General features: G+C 37.9%; 1 protein-coding gene across 1 annotated transcript in view; it reads right to left on the reverse strand.

The window, feature by feature from the left end:
* HDAC8 (histone deacetylase 8) overlaps positions 1-17,338 on the reverse strand; it is a 267,792-nt gene that overhangs the window by 188,208 nt on the left and 62,246 nt on the right. The window contains exon 5 of the mRNA XM_055393871.2: positions 164-276. Within this exon, the coding sequence (XP_055249846.1) occupies positions 164-276 (113 nt within the window). The remainder of the gene's footprint in view (positions 1-163; positions 277-17,338) is intronic.

A 17,338-nucleotide genomic window follows, 5' to 3' on the forward strand; every position in this document is an offset into this window, starting at 1 on the left:
AATTGCATCAGTTAAAAGAATCTCTACCTACTTTAGGATTCTCAATTAGGAAAATTTCAATTGCAAGAGGCATTTCTCCTGTTACCAGCTGCCTAGAAACAGCTTTACTGATAAAAGCCTGCCAGTCCTAGCAGCAAAGCTCCTCTGAAAGTGAAGGGCTTACCATCTCCATGGTGCAGATCCAAATCCACATAGAGAATACGGTCAAATTTCCGTCGCAATCGTAATATTCCCAGGACAGCATCATTGAGATAACAAAAACCAGATGCTTCATCTCTGCAAGAAAACAAGTTGCTTTAGCCAATAGCCACAAGCAATCCAAGGGAGTCTTTATAGCCAAGGATCTAACCTTTGAGATCCATTCCCTTACAATTCCCCCTTCTTTTAAGAAAAACAAAAACATACCTACAAAGATTATATAGTAAATGGCCCAGAATGACCAGGAAATGAAGTGTTTTCGTAAACTAAATATTTAGTTTGATTGGTAATATTTTTCATTGAGGATCACTGATTTTCAAAGATTTAAAATATAACTATATTGAAGAAAACAGAATATTTTTTAATGGTTTAGGAGTCCTTTTTAAAAAACTGTAGTACCCTGAAGTTATCATGATGAACACAGATTACTACTTAAAGGAGCTTAAGAAAGCTAGAATCTAGAAGGGGCATTAAAGACTATCAGTTCAGTTCAGTCGCTCAGTCGTGTCTGACTCTCCACGACCCCATGAATCACAGCACGCCGGGCCTCCCTGTCCATCACCAACTCCCAGAGTTCACTCAAACTCATGTCCACAGAGTCGGTGATGCCATCCAGCCATCTCATTCTCTGTCGTCCCCTTCTCCTCCTGCCCCCAACCTTTCCCAGCATCAGAGTCTTTTTCAGTGAGTCAACTCATCGCATGAGGTGGCCAAAGTATTGCAGTTTCAGCTTTAGCATCAGTCCTTCCAATGAACATCCAGGATTGATCTCCTTTAGAATGGACTGGTTGGATCTCCTTGCAGTCCAAGGGACTCCCAAGAGTCTTCTCCAACACCACAGTTCAAAAGCATCAATTCTTCGGCGATCAGCTTTCTTCACACTCCAACTCTCACATCCATACATGACCACGGGAAAAACCATAGCCTTGACTAGATGGACCTTTGTTGGCAAAGTAATGTCTCTGCTTTTTAATATACTATCAAGGCTGGTCATAACTTTCCTTCCAAGGAGTAAGAGTCTTTTAATTTCATGGCTGCAATCAGCATCTGTAGTGATTTTGGAGCCCAAAAAAATAAAGTCTGACAATGTTTCCACTGTTTTTCCATCTATTTCCCATGCTTGGCAATTTGTAGAAGTTGTTGGAGATTTGATTTCTCTGTCCTGACCCTATGAAATAATCTAGAATTTTTTTTTAGTACATCTTGGACTTGTTGCTCATAAAAACTGAGTGTAGAATGTACAAATGCATAACCTCCTGGACAGTACAGTGTGGTTGCCTTTCCATAAATGTAATTATTACAATAAATGTAATTATTATGATGATGATTGAAGCAGCCTGTTTAAAAGTTTTTCTGGCTCCTTCACTTAAGTTGTCTTCACTGACTTCACTGATGTCCTTTAATATTTTTGTTATCAGTGATACCGTGTCACTTTAACCTCTTGTCAGTATATTAACCTACTCTTTTATTACTCTTCCATTAAGCCTTGTTGCGTAGATGTCATCATCAAACATGTGTTATAATTTGTTCTTTAAGGCCTCATTCTAAATGCTTCAGTTTCTTTTGCTTCCACAGACTGAATATTCAGTCCATTTTTTCCTATATTCTCCCTAATACTTTACATGAAATAGAAACCTAGGTGTGAGCATCAGTTAAAATGGCTACTATGAGACTGTGAAAAGTGAAAGTTGCTCAGTCGTGTCCGACTCTTTGAGACTCCATGTACTATACAGGCCATGGAAATCTCCAGGCAAGAATACTGGAGTGGGTAGCCCATTCCCTTCTCCAGGGGATCTTCCCAACCCAGGAATCAAACCCAGGTCTCTGGCATTGCAGGCAGATTCTTTACCAACTGAGCCACCAGGGAAGCCCAAGAGTGTACAGTCTTTCTATTGCCTATACAATGCATAAACTTCTTCATGAAATCTGTTCTATAATATTTCATATGCTGCACAATGCCCTGGTTCACAGACTACGTCAATGAGACAGGTACACTAGACAGCAGGAAGTTGGTAAAAGTATCACTAGACATTGGCTTTGCTCATGAAGGTGAACTTGGTGATCATACAGCGAAAGAACAAACTGGCATTATATATGCAGCCAGACTGAAACCAATTAGAGGAAAAGGTTTGTCCAACCTTGAATTCTCTATAAATAAGAATTGAATATGTAACTTTGAAAGTTCTTGGATGCTATTTTCCAATTATGAAAAGCTTACAATTTATGAGTCTACCTACTATTTTAGCACATCAAGAAAGAGAAAATGTGTCTTTCTACTGAAATCACTAACTTTTAGGTAGTTGGGATGGAACATTTAGTGTTTTAGGCAAAAAGAGGGAAAGAGGGAAAATACAAACCACTACAAGACATACTTTCTTTCCTCAGAGAGCCTAAAATTAAGTTAGGGAGACAGGTCATAGCACAGAAATACAAAAGCCAAAACAAAACAAAAAAGGCAAGCAGAAATAGTATGGCATATAGAAGAGAACACAGAGAAATTCTATAGACAAAATTAACAAAGCAGTCAGTACTGCATTGACAGTACTGAAATTTATCTGAGCCCTGTGCTTTTAGAAATCAGTGTGAGTAGGAAACCTCTCATCCTTTGTGTTTTGAGAAACAGTTAACTGCAAAAGACCGCACTGCCCCGGCATATTCCAGAAAGAACCATTTTCATGCTTCCTCATGACTCTCATAAGACTCACAGATGATTATCTTGTTTACCTGCCTTTATAAAACTACAGGTTCCCTTCCTTTTCTTTGAGATGTTCTTTATTAATGAACATTTCTCCTATGGAAGTAGCCTGAATATAATAATAATAATGTTTGTAATTTAAAAGGGCCTCGCCAGTCTGTAATCTTTTCCTAATATTTTTCTTATATTTAAAGAACTCTATTCTCATTGGTTTATAGAAAAAAGTAGATAAACAGAATATTCCTAAAATTCCCAGAAAATAAGGAAATTGAACTTACAAGACTTTTAATGTTCTGCAAAAGTATTCCTATAAAACTAAGCTCAAATGTTTTAAGAATTTAAGTTTGCCTAACATAGGTAAATCTTTGGCAAACAAGACTAACTTAATAATTCAGGTTTACTAAAATCAGTTATAGTTTTTCTTTATCATTGTTAAGTATAATATAAATGTGGATTTTTTATTCTATGTGGGTATATTCTTCCTAAATTTGTACAGGTTTACTGATTGAATAAGCTAATGTTACCTCTATTAAATGTTTGAGATTATGACAAATGCAAATTCGTTTAACAGAATTGAGTCGTTATTCTGAAAAACTTTATTTCAACAGTAATTATGTCAGTCTGATGATAATTTATAAGATCTTTAGGTAACTGAAGACTTTGGGTTGATACTAAATTGAGTTACTTAATGGATATTCATTATATACCTAGATCATTTCTAGGTAAGTGAATGCATTAATTACTAAGCATAATATTGGGTTTATATACTTTTCTTCTTATTTTTACAAGCTACAGAGAGGCTATATGTATTTGGGTCTGTTAATGAATATGTTCTTTTTGCCACTTTGAGTCGTACTGTAAGGAATATGTATAGACATAGAAAGTGGTAGAAAGTGTTTTATTTTTTTAATTTTTAGAAAATCAAACTGCCAAGATTTATTTAAGCTTTTATTTCACAGAAAATACAAGTATGTAATGTAGACACTGACATGTGAAATAAAGTACAAGGGTCAGGAAGACAAGTGAAGTGAACAACACTCCTGCTTCAACACTGTACTGCTTCCTGGTTTCACTCATAGCATGAATCATGTTTATATATATATATATATATATATATATATATATATATATATATATATATATATATATGTATATATATATGTTACATATTGGAAAAATTAAAGGCAACAATCATTTAGATTTACCAAAATACCAGAGAGCCTCTGAAATCTAAAGAGGATTTTATTTGTTGGAGTCAAAGTTATCTAAGGTTTGATAGACTTATAAGACTTCCCAAAAGAACTTTAGTATCAAATATTCATTTCAGTCACTCAGTCGTGTCTGACTCTTTGACCCCATGGACTGCAGCAAGCCAGGCTTCCCTGTCCATCACCAACTCCCACAGCTTCCTCAAACTCATGTCCATAGAGTCGGTGATGCCATCCAACCATCTCATCCTTTGTCATCCCCTTCTCCTCCTGCCTTCAATCTTTCCCAGCATCAAGATCTTTTCCAGTGAGTCAGTTCTTCGTATCAGGTGGCCAAAGTATTGGAGCTTCAGCTTCAGCATCAGTCCTTCCAATGAATATTTAGGACTGATTTCCTTTGGGATGGACTGGTTGGATCTCCTTGCAGTCCAAGGGACTCTCAAGAGTCTTCTCCAGCACTACAGTTCAAAAGCATCAATTCTTTGGCACTCAGCCTTCTTTATGGGTCCAACTCTCACAACCATACATGAAAGTGAAAGTAAGTGAAAGTCGCTCAATTGTGTCCAACTCTTTGCAACCCCATGTACTATACAGTCCATGGAATTCTCCAGGCCAGAATGCTGGAGTGGGTAGCCTTTCCCTTCTCCGGGGGATCTTCCCAACTCAGGGATCAAACACATGTCTCCTGCATTGCAGGCAGATTCTTTACCAGCTGAGCCACAAGGGAAGCCCAGGAATACTGGAGTGGGTAGCCTATCCCTTCTCCAGGGGATCTTCCCAACCCAGGAATCAAACTGGGGTCTCCCGCACTGCAGGTGGATTCTTTACCAACTGAGCAATCAGGGAAACCCTGATACAACCATACATGACCATAAGGAAAAAACATAGCTTTGACTATACAGACCTTTGTCAGCAAAGTAATGTCTCTGCTTTCTAATACACTGCCTAGATTGGTCATAGCTTTTCTTCCAAGGAGCAAACGTCTTAATTTCATGGGTGCAGTCACCATCTGCAGTGATTTTGGAGCCCAAGAAAATAAAGTCTCTCACTGTTTCATTTCCCCATCTATTTGCCATGAAGTGATGTGACCAAATGCCATGATCTTCATTTTTTAAATGTTGAATTTTAAGCCAGGTTTTTCACTCTCCTCTTTCACCTTCATCAAGAGGCTCTTTAGTTACTCTCCACTTTCTGCCATAAGGGTGGTATTATCTGCATACCTGAGGTTATTGATATTTCTCCTGGCAATCTAATTCCAGCTTGTGCTTCATCCAGCCCAGCATTTTGCATGATGTACTCTGCATATAAGTTAAATAAGCAGGGTGACAATATATAGCCTTGATGTACTCCTTTCCCAATTTGGAATTAGTTCACAGTTCCATGTCTGTTTCTAACTGTTGCTTCTTGACCCACATACAGATTTCTCAGGAGGCAGATCAGGTGGCCTGGTCATCCCATCTCTTGAAGAATTTTCCACAGTTTGTTGTGATCCACACAGTCAAAGGCACAGTCAATAAAGCAGGAGTAGATGTTTTTCTGGAACCCTCTTGCTTTTTCTATGATCCAATAGATGTTGGGAATTTGATCTCTGGTTCCTCTGCCTTTTCTAAACCCAGCTTGAACATTTGGAAGTTCTTGGTTTATGTACTGTTGAAGCCTAGCTTGGAGAATTTTGAGCATTACTTTGCTAGCATGTGAAGTAAGCAAGTAAGTGTTAGTCGTTCAGTCGTGCCCAACGCTTTGTGACCCCATGGACTGTAGCCTACCAGGCTCCTCTGTCCATGAGATTTTCCAGGCAAGGATACTGGAATGGGTTGCCATTTCCTTCTCCAGGGGATCTTCCCAACCCAGGGATCAAACTCGGGTCTCCTGCACTGCAGGCAGATTCTTTACTGACTGAGCTACAAGGGAAACCCCTTGTAGCTAGCATGTGAAATGAGTGCAATTGTGCAATAGTTTGAACACTCTTTGACATTGCCTTTCTTTGGGATTGGAATGAAAAATGACCCTTTCCAGTCCTGTGGCAATTGCTGAGTTTTCCAAATTTGCTAGCATATTGAGTGCGGCACTTTAACAGCATCATCTTTCAGGATTTCATAGTGATGCTTCCTAAGGCCCACTTGACTTCACATTCCAGGATGTCTGGCTCTAGGTGAGTGATCACACCATCATGGTTTTCTGGGTCATGAAGATCTTTTTTGTATAGTGCTTCTGTGTATTCTTGTCACCTCTTCTTAATATCTTCTGCTTCTGTTAGGTCCATATTATCAAATAGTACACTGATGCAAAGCTAGATTTTGATTTTCTCTCTGCTAAAATGACAAGTTTTCTGGATTATTTGTCTTCCTTCTTCTAATAACAGGTTGCAAGTGTTTTGTGTCCTCGATAACAAAGATTCTATGTCTTACTGGAATAACCTTCTATGGTTTACACTGACTTTATTATAACATAATTTAAGAAAGCAAAGTCTTCTCACTTTGAAAGAGATGAGATTCTTTACAATATTACCTCCTATGCTCATTTTTAAGATCCTTTATTGTCATTTTGGTTAAACAGAGAACTAAGTATTATTTTTCAGTAATCCCTTATTCTATTTTAATCAAGTCCAGAGGGCCCCTGTGAAATCATAAAGGATTTGTTTTTTTACCTTAGAAAATGAGAGGTGCTAGAAATAATTAGGTTTATTTGATACATTACTATTGATGACATGCATGAGAAGAGTTGCCAAACCAGAAAAGATGCTTAGCCTTCCCTAAGCTAAATTTGTATAGGCAAAATGTTATTAATATAAATATTTCAGGAATTATATGCTGCATAAGAAGTTCCTAGAGATTAGTGCCCTCACTGGTCAGTATATGTTTTTATTTGCCAGAGTCCCCATGCCTGAGCCTTCCAGGATTTGAAAACTCTTACCTTATTTTTATTTTCATAGCAATAAACCTCTATAGGTTCAGTGAGAATATATCTCTTCTACTTGTTATTAGGACATGATTGGAAACATTGGTTTTGTAACCAAGGTCTTGCCTGGAATGTCATATTTGAGAAAGATGCTCATTAAATCAGATTTGATCAGACACTTTTTAGGAACTAAGGTTGACTTTATTGAGCCAATACATGGAAAACTCTCTTGGGAAATCTAGCCTGGTACCTGGCTTATACGGTTCCCAGCCTTACAGGTGAGTAAGGAAGGTTACTTCCTGGCAGGCTCTGGAAACTTAAAAACATTTTGGAGAACCTAAGACAAGAGGAGTTCTTTCAAATTCATAGGTACTGCAGGTAGAATCTTAGCTTTGTTTCCTAGCCTTAATAGACTTTAAAACTTTCAAAATGAGATTTCTTATGAAAAATTCCAGCAAAGCAAGCTTAAGGTAAATTTGGTAAATTAGCATTTTTGCAACACCTATATAAATAATCAGGCCAAATCTAATGAGGCCTAGTTTTAATTTTTTAACATTTTTAAATTGAGGTAAAAGTCACATAATAAAAAATGATCTTGTTAAAGCATACAATTCAGTGGCATTTAGTACATTTGTAACACTGTTCAATCTCTACTTCAATCTAGTCCCAAACCATTTTCACACCTCAAAAGAAAACCCTGAACTAATCATTCATTCCCTATTCTTCTCGTGTCCGTGACAACTACCAATTTGCATTCTGTCTCTACAGATCTACCTATTCTGGATATCTCATATAAGTGGCATCATAGAATAACATGTGATCTTCTGTCTGTTTCATTTATTTAGCATGTGTTTGAGGTTCATCCATGTTATAGCAATCATCAGTACTTCATTCCTTTATATGAGTAATATTCTGTTTTATGTATATACCACTTTTGTTTATACATTCATCTGTTGATGGACATTTAGGTGATTTCCACTATTTGACTATTGTGAATATTGCTGCTATGAACATTTGTGTACAAGTATTTTCCCGAGTACCTGTTTTTAATCCTTTTGGATACATACTTAGGGGTGGAATTGCTAGGACATGTGGTAATTCTATGTTTAACTTTTGAGGAATAACCAACCTGTTTTCTACAGGGGCTGCAATTTACATTCTCACCAGCAATATATAAGGGTTCTAATTTCTCCACATCCTCACCAATACTTGTTATTTCCTGTTTGTTTTTTTTTAATTCTAATCATCCTAGTGGGCATGGAGTCTCATAGTGGATTTGATTTACATTTCCATGATGACTGATGATGTCAAACATCATTTTGTGTGTTTATTAACCATTTGTATGTCTTCTTTGCAGATATATCTATTCAAGTACTTTGTCAATTTTTACATTGGGTTGTTTCTCTTTTTGTTGTTGAGTGGCATGAGTTTTTCACATATCCTGGATACCAGACATATGATTTGCAAATATTTTCCTCCATTCTGTAGGCTGTCTTTTCACTTTCTTGATGATGTCCTTTGATGCACAAAAGTTTTAAATTGTTATGAAGTCCAGTTCATCTATTTCTTTCCTTCTGTTGCTTGTGAGACCAACCTTATTTTGAGTTTAAGAACAATCTTTCTAGGACTTCCTTGGTGGTTCAGTGGTTAAGACCCCATGCTCCCAATGCAAGGGGCACAGGTTCGATACCTGGTTGAGAAGCTACAATCCCATATACCAAGCAGAATGGCCAAAAGAAGAAGAATCTTCATTTGAGATTATCTTTGATCAAAAGGAGGAAAATGAATAGAAAGTTTTTTGGTTTCAAAGGAAAACTGACTTATCTATAGCATACCATTCCAGTTTATCAGAATCTAGTTATTGTCTTGGAACAATTTTGTATATCTTTATAAACTCCTGGTTGCTGATGACTATACAAACTTTGTCTTTGGTGGTAGATGTAATTGACTTCCATTTCTGTGTAGAAAAACCAGCTTTGGTACCTATTTGGAAACTGGACTGGATCCTATTACCTTGCCCAAATTGTTGATCCTTGCCAACTTTTCAATTCTTCCAGTTTTCTTCAATATCTGGCTAATATGCTCAAATCTAACTTCTCCAAATTTTCTTCCTGCTGCCTGACTTGAAGTCATCAAGAACTAAAACCTGACTGCCCAAATCACTATTGGGATCCTATGTTGCCTTACAGCTTGCTCTCTTCTCTGGGATCTGAAGCAGTCCTTCAAACTAAAGCCACATGTACCTGGAAGAACTCATCACTGCAGCAGACAATGCATGACTGGAAACCTCCTTGAATAAGCTGATGCCTGGACCACTAAGGAAGTCTGGAGGAATGCTCAGGTCATATACATCCTTATATGAGAGGTAGTCTAGACTTTGGACACTGTCACCAACAGCACCTGCATCCTCCTTCCATAAGTGGTCCTGCAAAACGGGTTTTCCTCCACTTGTGTATACTTGACCTTTATGGTTCACTTCTTGGCTCTTACTATAAATTTTTTCATTAATTTTTTTTACAGTTTATTTTTCCCTCTTTTAAGATGCCTGATCTCTAAGCCCCTAAAATAATTGATTTTTGCCACCACCTCTCAACCAGTGGTTTTATAGGAATAACATCAAGACTCCTTAAGAGACTATTTCTTAGATGCCTGTTCACCCTACTCTGGTGGCTTATGATTTATCACTATCTGGTGGCCTCTGAATTATTCAGTGATGGATAATATTTGTCTTAACCAAAAGGAGGAAATTACAATGTTGAAGTTTATCTGAGCCCTGTTCTCCCCAGAAAGCAGTGATAGTTAAGAACCCCCATCCCTATCTTTATTTTTTTCCAGGAAAAGGTAAACTGCAAGTGACCATCCTACCCTTGCATATTATTGAGATAAAACTCATCTCCATCTTTCCCAATGATTCCTATAAGACTTGCATATGACCCCCTTATTTCCTGCCTTTATAACGCCAGGCCTCTTTCCTTTCCTTCAATATATTACTCATTAATCAATCTTCTCCCTATTCCAATAGCTGGACAAAATAATTTCTTCAAGTGTCTTTCACATCATCAACACAAATGTATTTGGAGGACAAACCAAGTTCAACATACATATTTCTGAAAACTTTGAGAAATATATCTACAGCTTTGTGGTTAGGTCATTTTTTTCTTCACCAGAAATATATAGTTTTTTACATGACCTGGTGAACTGTAAACCACAAAGTCTATTTTAAAGAAAAAGCACAGGGCTCAGTCAACTGCATTTGCTAATATGTATTTGGTGTTTTCATGTCCATGAGGTCAGAGATCAGGGATTCTTGGATCATGACATCAAGAAAGCCATTTTATGAAAAATGTCAGGTAGCTACCTAACCAGGCAGAGCCAGATACCTGCACTATTCAAAAAACAGCTTAATTGTTACTGGCAAAGATTTTGCAACAATCATCTCTACCCTTCCATCTCCCAGTCCTGGTATCAAAAGTCAGCAATATAAATTTTCAGTATTTTCTTACTTGAACCTCTCTAAGACCAGATATCTATTTTCTCTTTTAGTATTAGCATAACTCTTACGATTCTTTTCCTTCATAATAGCTATTTTGGAATTTGCTATTTGGGCTTTTCTCTCTTGTTGGCATATAATAAAAATAATAGCCAACACTGAGTGCTTACCTTGTGCCAGGAACTGTACTAGATACTTCCTAATGTTAACTCAATTTTCTCAGTAGCCCTGTGAGGTAGGCATTATTATTATTTCCATTTTTCAAATGAGGAAACTAAACTACCGGGAGATGAGATATTAGGTTGGTACAAAAGTAACTGCAGTTTTGGACCATGAATTTTAAATCATTATAACTAGGCTCAAACATATCTTTATAAGTCAAAATAGGAACCATTATAATCACACATTTTTGCCAATGAGAAATAAGCTTCTTTATTCCTGTTAGCATAAATATCCATGCTTCGGGATTCTACGAACTCTCGGGAAGCATTTTTTGCATCCTGCTGGTTGTGGAAGCGTTTTCCCTGCATAAAGTTGTCAAGATACTTGAAGAAGTGGTAGTCGATTGGCAAGAGGTCAGGTGAACATGGCAGATGAGGCAAAACTTTGTAGCCCAATTCATTCAACTTTTGAAGTGCTAGTTGTGCAATGTGCAGTCCGGGGTTGTTGTGGAGAATAATTGAGTCCATTCTGTTAACCAATGCCAGCTGCAGGCATTGCAGTTTTCAGTGCATCTCATCAATTTGCTGAGCATACTTTTCAGATGTGATGGTTTTGCTGGGATTCAGAAAGTTGTAGTGGATCAGATGGCAGCAGACCACCAAACAGTGACTATGACCTTTATCTGATGCATGTTTGGCTTTGGGAAGTGCTTTGGAGCTACTTCTCAGTCCAACAACTGAGCTGGTCATCAGTGGTTGTCCTACAAAATCCACTTTTCAGCACATGTCACAATCCGATCAAGAAATAGTTCATTGTTGTTGTGGAGAATAAGAGAACAGAACACTTCAAAATGACGATTTTTTTGATTTGTGGTCAGCTCATGAGGCACCCACTTACTGAGCTTTTTCATCTTTCCTATTTGCTCCAAATGCCAAACAACCATAGATAGTCAACGTTGAGTTCTTTGGCAACTTCTGATATAGCTATAAGAGGATCAGCTTCAATGATGGCTCTCAACTGGTCGTTGTCAACCTCCAATGTCCAGCCATTATGCTCCTCATCATCAAAGATCTCATATTCTTTGCAAAACTTCTTGAACCACCACTGCAGTGTATGTTCCTTAGCAATTTCTGGGTCAAATGTGTTACTGATGTTGAGCATTGTCTCTGCTGCTTTACAACCCATTTTAAACTCGAATAAAAAAATGGCTTGAATTTGCTTTATGTCTATCATCATATCTATAGTCTAAAAAATATATAATAAATAGCAAGTAATGAGTCAATAGCAAAAAAACATAGTGAGAAATGAACATTAAAATGATATAACATAACCACATTTATAAAGAATATGTTCCAAAGTTCTGTAATGCAAAACCGTAATTACTTTTGCACCAACCTAATAACTCATCAGAAGAACTACACAGAAAAGATCTTAATGACCTGGATAACCACAATGATGTGATCACTCACCTAGAGCCAGACATCCTGGAGTGCAAAGTCAAGTGGGCCTTAGGAAGCATCACTATGAACAAAACTAGTGGAAGTGATGGAATTCTACCGGAGTTACTTCAAATCCTAAAAGATGATGCTGTTAAAGTGCTGCACTCAAGTTTGGGAAATTCAGCAGTGGCCACAGGACTGGAAAAAGTCAGTTTTCATTCCAATCCCAAAGAAGGGCAATGCCAAAGAATGTTCAAACTACCGCACAATTGCACTCATTTCATACACTAGCATGGTAATGCTCAAAATCCTCCAAGCTAACCTTCAACAGTATGTGAACTGAGAACTTCCAGATGTCCAAGTTGGATTTAGAAAAGGCAGAGGAACCAGAGATCAAATTGCCAACATAAGTTTGATCATGTAGAATTCCAGAAAAACGTCTGCTTCATTGGCTACTCGAAAGCCATTACCTTTGTCTATCACAACAAACTGTGGAAAATTCTGAAAGAGATGGGACTACCAGACCACCTTACCTGCCTCTTGAGAAACCTGTATGCAGGTCAAGAAGCAACAATTAGAAATGGACATGGAACAATGAACTGGTTCCAAATTGGGAAAGAAGTATGTCAAGGCTGTACACTGTCACCCTGCTTATTTAACTTATATGCAGAATATATCATGTAAAACACCAGGCTGGATGAAGCACAAGCTGGAATCAAGATTGCAGGGAGAAATATCAATAACCTCAGATATGCAGATGATACCACCCTCCTCTGTGGGAGAAGGCGAGGGTGGGATGATTTGAGAGAATAACATTGAAACATGTATATTACCATATGTGAAACTGATCACCAGTGCAAGTTCGATGCATGAAACAGGGCACTCAAAGCTGGTGTACTGGAACAACCCAGATGGATGGGATGGGGAGGGTGGTGGGTTCAGGACGGGGGACACATGTACACCCGGGGCAGAATCATGTCAATATATGGCAAAAACCACCACAATATTGTAAAGTATTTAGCCTCCAATTAAAATAAATATATTAAAAAAGATGACACCACCCTTATGGCAGAAAGCAAAGAGGAACTAAAGAACCTCCTGATGAAGGTGAAAGAGGAGAGTGAAAATGCTGGCTTAAAACTCAACATTCAAAAAATGAAGGTCATGTTATCTGGTCCCATCCCTTCATGGCAAATAGATGGGGAAATAATGGAAACAGTGACAGACTTTCTTTTTTGGATGGTGACTGCAGCCATGAAATTAAAGGATGCTTGATCCTTGGAAGAAAAGCTATGACAAACCTAGACAGCATATTAAAAAGCAGAGATATTACTTTGCTGACAAAGGTCTGTATAGTCAAAGTTATGGGTTTTCCAGTAGTCATGTATGGATGTGAGAGTTGGACCATAAAGAGGGCTGAGCATTGAAGAATTGATGCCTTTGAACTGTGGTGTTGGAGACTCTTGAGAATCCCTTGGAGTGCAAGATCAAACCAGTCAATTCTAAGGGAAATCAGTCCTGAATATTCATTGGAAAGACTGATGCTGAAGCTGAAGTTCCACTACTTTGGCCACCTGATAAGAAGAGCTGACTCATTGGAAAAGCCCCCGATGTTGGGAAAGATTGACGACAGGAGGAGAAGGGGACAACAGAAGATGAGATTAGCTGGATGGCATCACTGATTCAGTGGACATGATTTTGAGCAAGCTCTGGGAGATGGTGAAGGACAGGGAGGCCTGTGTTGTGCAGTCCATGGGGCTGCAGAGTTGGACATGACTGAGCCACTGAACTGAATAAGTCATCCAAGGTCTTAAGGTTAGGAAATGGCTGATCTTGAATTCGAATTTAGACAGCCTCTGGCTCCTCAGCCCACAAGCTTAATCACTTAACTAAACAATTTTCATATTATTCTCTCAACATCTATTGCTTATCATCTTTCTCATAATATCCTCTACTTCTCTTTCATGTCTCTTCCCCTTTTACCATTTCAGTTTTGTAATGCTTTAAATGAGTCTATTTTGTCAGTTTTATACTACCTCTTTACTTGTCTTTCCCAGTTTACCACTTCACTACTTTTTATGGTGGCTTCTATCCCCTTTGCCATTTTCTGATTTGAGGAACTTTTGGTTAAAAAATGAACCACAACAGATCCTTCTAGGAGCAACTTTTCTATCCAAACATCTCCTATAATAACCCACCAAACTTTAATCATTTTAACTTTCAGGTTATTTGGGTTTGGGATAAATGAGTTTTTAAAATCCCCCCAAAGGCAATTAAATTACCCAGGGCCAAATTTGTACAAATTGACTTTGTGGTGGTCCCTTCCTCTATAACCCCAATTTAGCTACTGACCTAGCACCTTTGGATTTAGAATTTATACAGGAATATGTGTGAAAAAGGATTAGGTCAAGAAGGCCCTACTTGTTAAAAGAAACAAATCCATTAACTGTGTGACAAAACTGAAAATGTTATCCAAGAAATAAAATAAACATGACAGCAGCATAATTCTACACAGTTCTCACTCTCTACACACCATTTGGCATGATAAGCAGTCACTATTGAAGACAAATGAAGGCTTGGGAGAGTAGAAATAAGGTAATATTTACCTGAAAATGAATCAAGAATACTGACTACAAATTTATTATGTTGCAAAGTGCCAGAAGGTCGCTTTTAGAATCTACAGACCATATTTCCTATTGGATAATTATACAGTCCAAGGTAAACTAATGGAAAAAGTGCAAAGCAGTTCTATTTACCACCAAGAATCTTAGATAGCTTATAAACAGAACCTAACATTTGCACTACAAAAGGGTCAAAGTGGTGAGTAGGTCCCTGAAAATTGCTGTAAGATTAACTCAGCTAGGGAATAAATTGAATAGACAGGTCACGATGAACTGAATTCACTTGTTGTTTCCTTTGGACGTGCAAAGTCTCATTTTTCTGGATCTAGTTTCTTTAGTACATTTTTCTCAGACGACACAGGTGGAATTTTCTTGTTGTAAAAATATGTCTTTTTTCAGTAAAGTATAGATTAGCAAATCAAAGTGTTCACTTGGCTAGTGAATTTTTTTCTTTCATATAGTCTACTTTTAGGGAAGTAAGTCAATGAGAAGAAGCCAAACAAGTTCCCAAAAGCAATTTCCCAGCATGCAGCCCAGGTTCTGCCCAGATTTCATCAATATCCGCTACCTCCAAGGATCTTATCCAATTAGAATCTAGGGCATAGGAACACTGAGTAACTAAGTGATAGCAGTAAACTTCAGCCTGCTCCAGTCTACTGTGCTTACTAAGGCAGAAACATACAGATAAAATTTTTAAAGAAGTTAAAGAATATGTATGAAACAAAAAAATGTGTCATGTAACTGTTCCCTGAACCAGGAAATTTAATTAAACAGAATATTCCCTCCCTGAGCATTCTGGTTAATAAAAAAATCACTTTTTACTTTAAACTCTCATTTAATAAACTTAAAAAACCCCAATGGTTTAGACATCAATATTGGGATGAGGAATTAAATGTACTTTCTTCTTCCACTAGAAAAATAACATTTTAGGTATAATTGATGGAAATCGTGCCTGCTCAACCTTTTCTAGTTAAACAGAAAAAAACACAAAAGCATTGGCAAAGCAGCTGGCCCAGGCTTAACATATATGTATTTGTATTTCTGCACCTGGTCCTGGCACACAAGATGAGTATCTCAAGAGCCAATGACTTTATGTGCTTGCATCCCCAACCTACGTAATAGATCCCATTTAATTGGCTACAGTTTATATTAGGTGTAGATAGGAGGAAATGCCATTGTGTCCAGTGAGCTGATCACAACCTCTTTTGAATCAAGAGAGAGAGGATGGTGCCTGCTTTAAAATTGCAGGGAATGCTTTCAGACTTTCTAGCTTCTGCTGATTCAAATCTAGGGTAACTTCTGACATACAAGAAAAACATATGGATGCTCCTCACATATTGTTTTGGCCATAGGATGAAGCCTGTCTACAATATTTGAGCATGTGTCACTTACACTATTCAAAACTTGGATTAAAAACATCTAGAGAGTTGTCATGTTATGTCTATGCTAATTATAAATATCCCAAAAGACAGAATATAAAATTTTTAGCATTCTTTTTATACCTTTTTTGCAAACAAAGGACTAGTTAAATTCTGAAACAATTATCCACAATTATTGGGCTTCCTAGGTGGCTCAGTGGTATAGCATCTGCCAGGAAATGCAGGAGATGTGGATGCAGTTCAATCCCTGGGTCTGGAAGATCCCCTGGAGAAGGAAATGGCAACCCACTCCAGTATTCTTGCCTGGGAAATCCCATGGACAGAGGAGCCTGGAAGCTACAGTCCATGTGATCGCAAAGAGTAGAACACGACTTAGCGACTAAACACACACAGACATCCACAATTATTATATACATATATTCTACTCAGTATCTTTCACCTGTAGATTGTGACTTCCTAGTGAAATGGTAATCATTTCTATTTCATACAAAAGGAACTTTTTACAAGAAGTAAAGAGCCGTCCTGGCATTCACAGGCCTGGTTGAACAAGGCTTGGAATCTCTGTGTTCACCCCTAGAGAAAGAGCCCTGAAATATAACATCACTGTTGGTTCCCAGTAGTCCAGGGGCCTTCTTTGGATGCTTCAGTCTCAGGCAGTCCACCTGAGACAGGACACTGTATGCAATCAAACTGCAGGTAGGTGCCAGGGACTCATTCTGTGCTCTGTCTCTGTAAAAAGGTTTGTAGACAATGCAAAATACTCTTGACCCTGCCCTTGAGGAGCTAATGATTAAGTTGAATTAAGGTGTAAGGAAGACTAATGTAAAAAAAAAACCCATAAGATGTGCATGAATAAGTATCAAAGTATATGGTGTAGACTTGCTTGTCTCAACTTCCAATCACCTAACTTTAAACCGGAAGCTTTCTTCTATGAGGCTCAGAGGATTTATGATCTCATTTACTCTCATTAGCTCTATGTGAAGTTAGAAAAAATGGCCATTCCTCTTTCACAGTTAAGAAACAAAGACAATTTATGTCCCAGAGTACTTAAGGAATTTGCCACATGTTCCAGAGCCTCTAGCAGTGCTGTATTCCTCCCACGGTTCCCTCCTCTATTGCACCTTTACATTGCTCATCATAACATTTTAAAGCATGATTCTGATGATGTCACTACCCTGCTTAAAAACCCCTCAATGAGTCCCCAAACCCACAGGAAGAAAAGTTCCTTTCTTTGGCACAAGACACAAG

This window comes from Moschus berezovskii, chromosome X, assembly GCF_049115385.1.
Source record: "Moschus berezovskii isolate FMDL1 chromosome X, NW_MosBer_1.0, whole genome shotgun sequence".
Classification (NCBI taxonomy): domain Eukaryota; kingdom Metazoa; phylum Chordata; class Mammalia; order Artiodactyla; family Moschidae; genus Moschus; species Moschus berezovskii.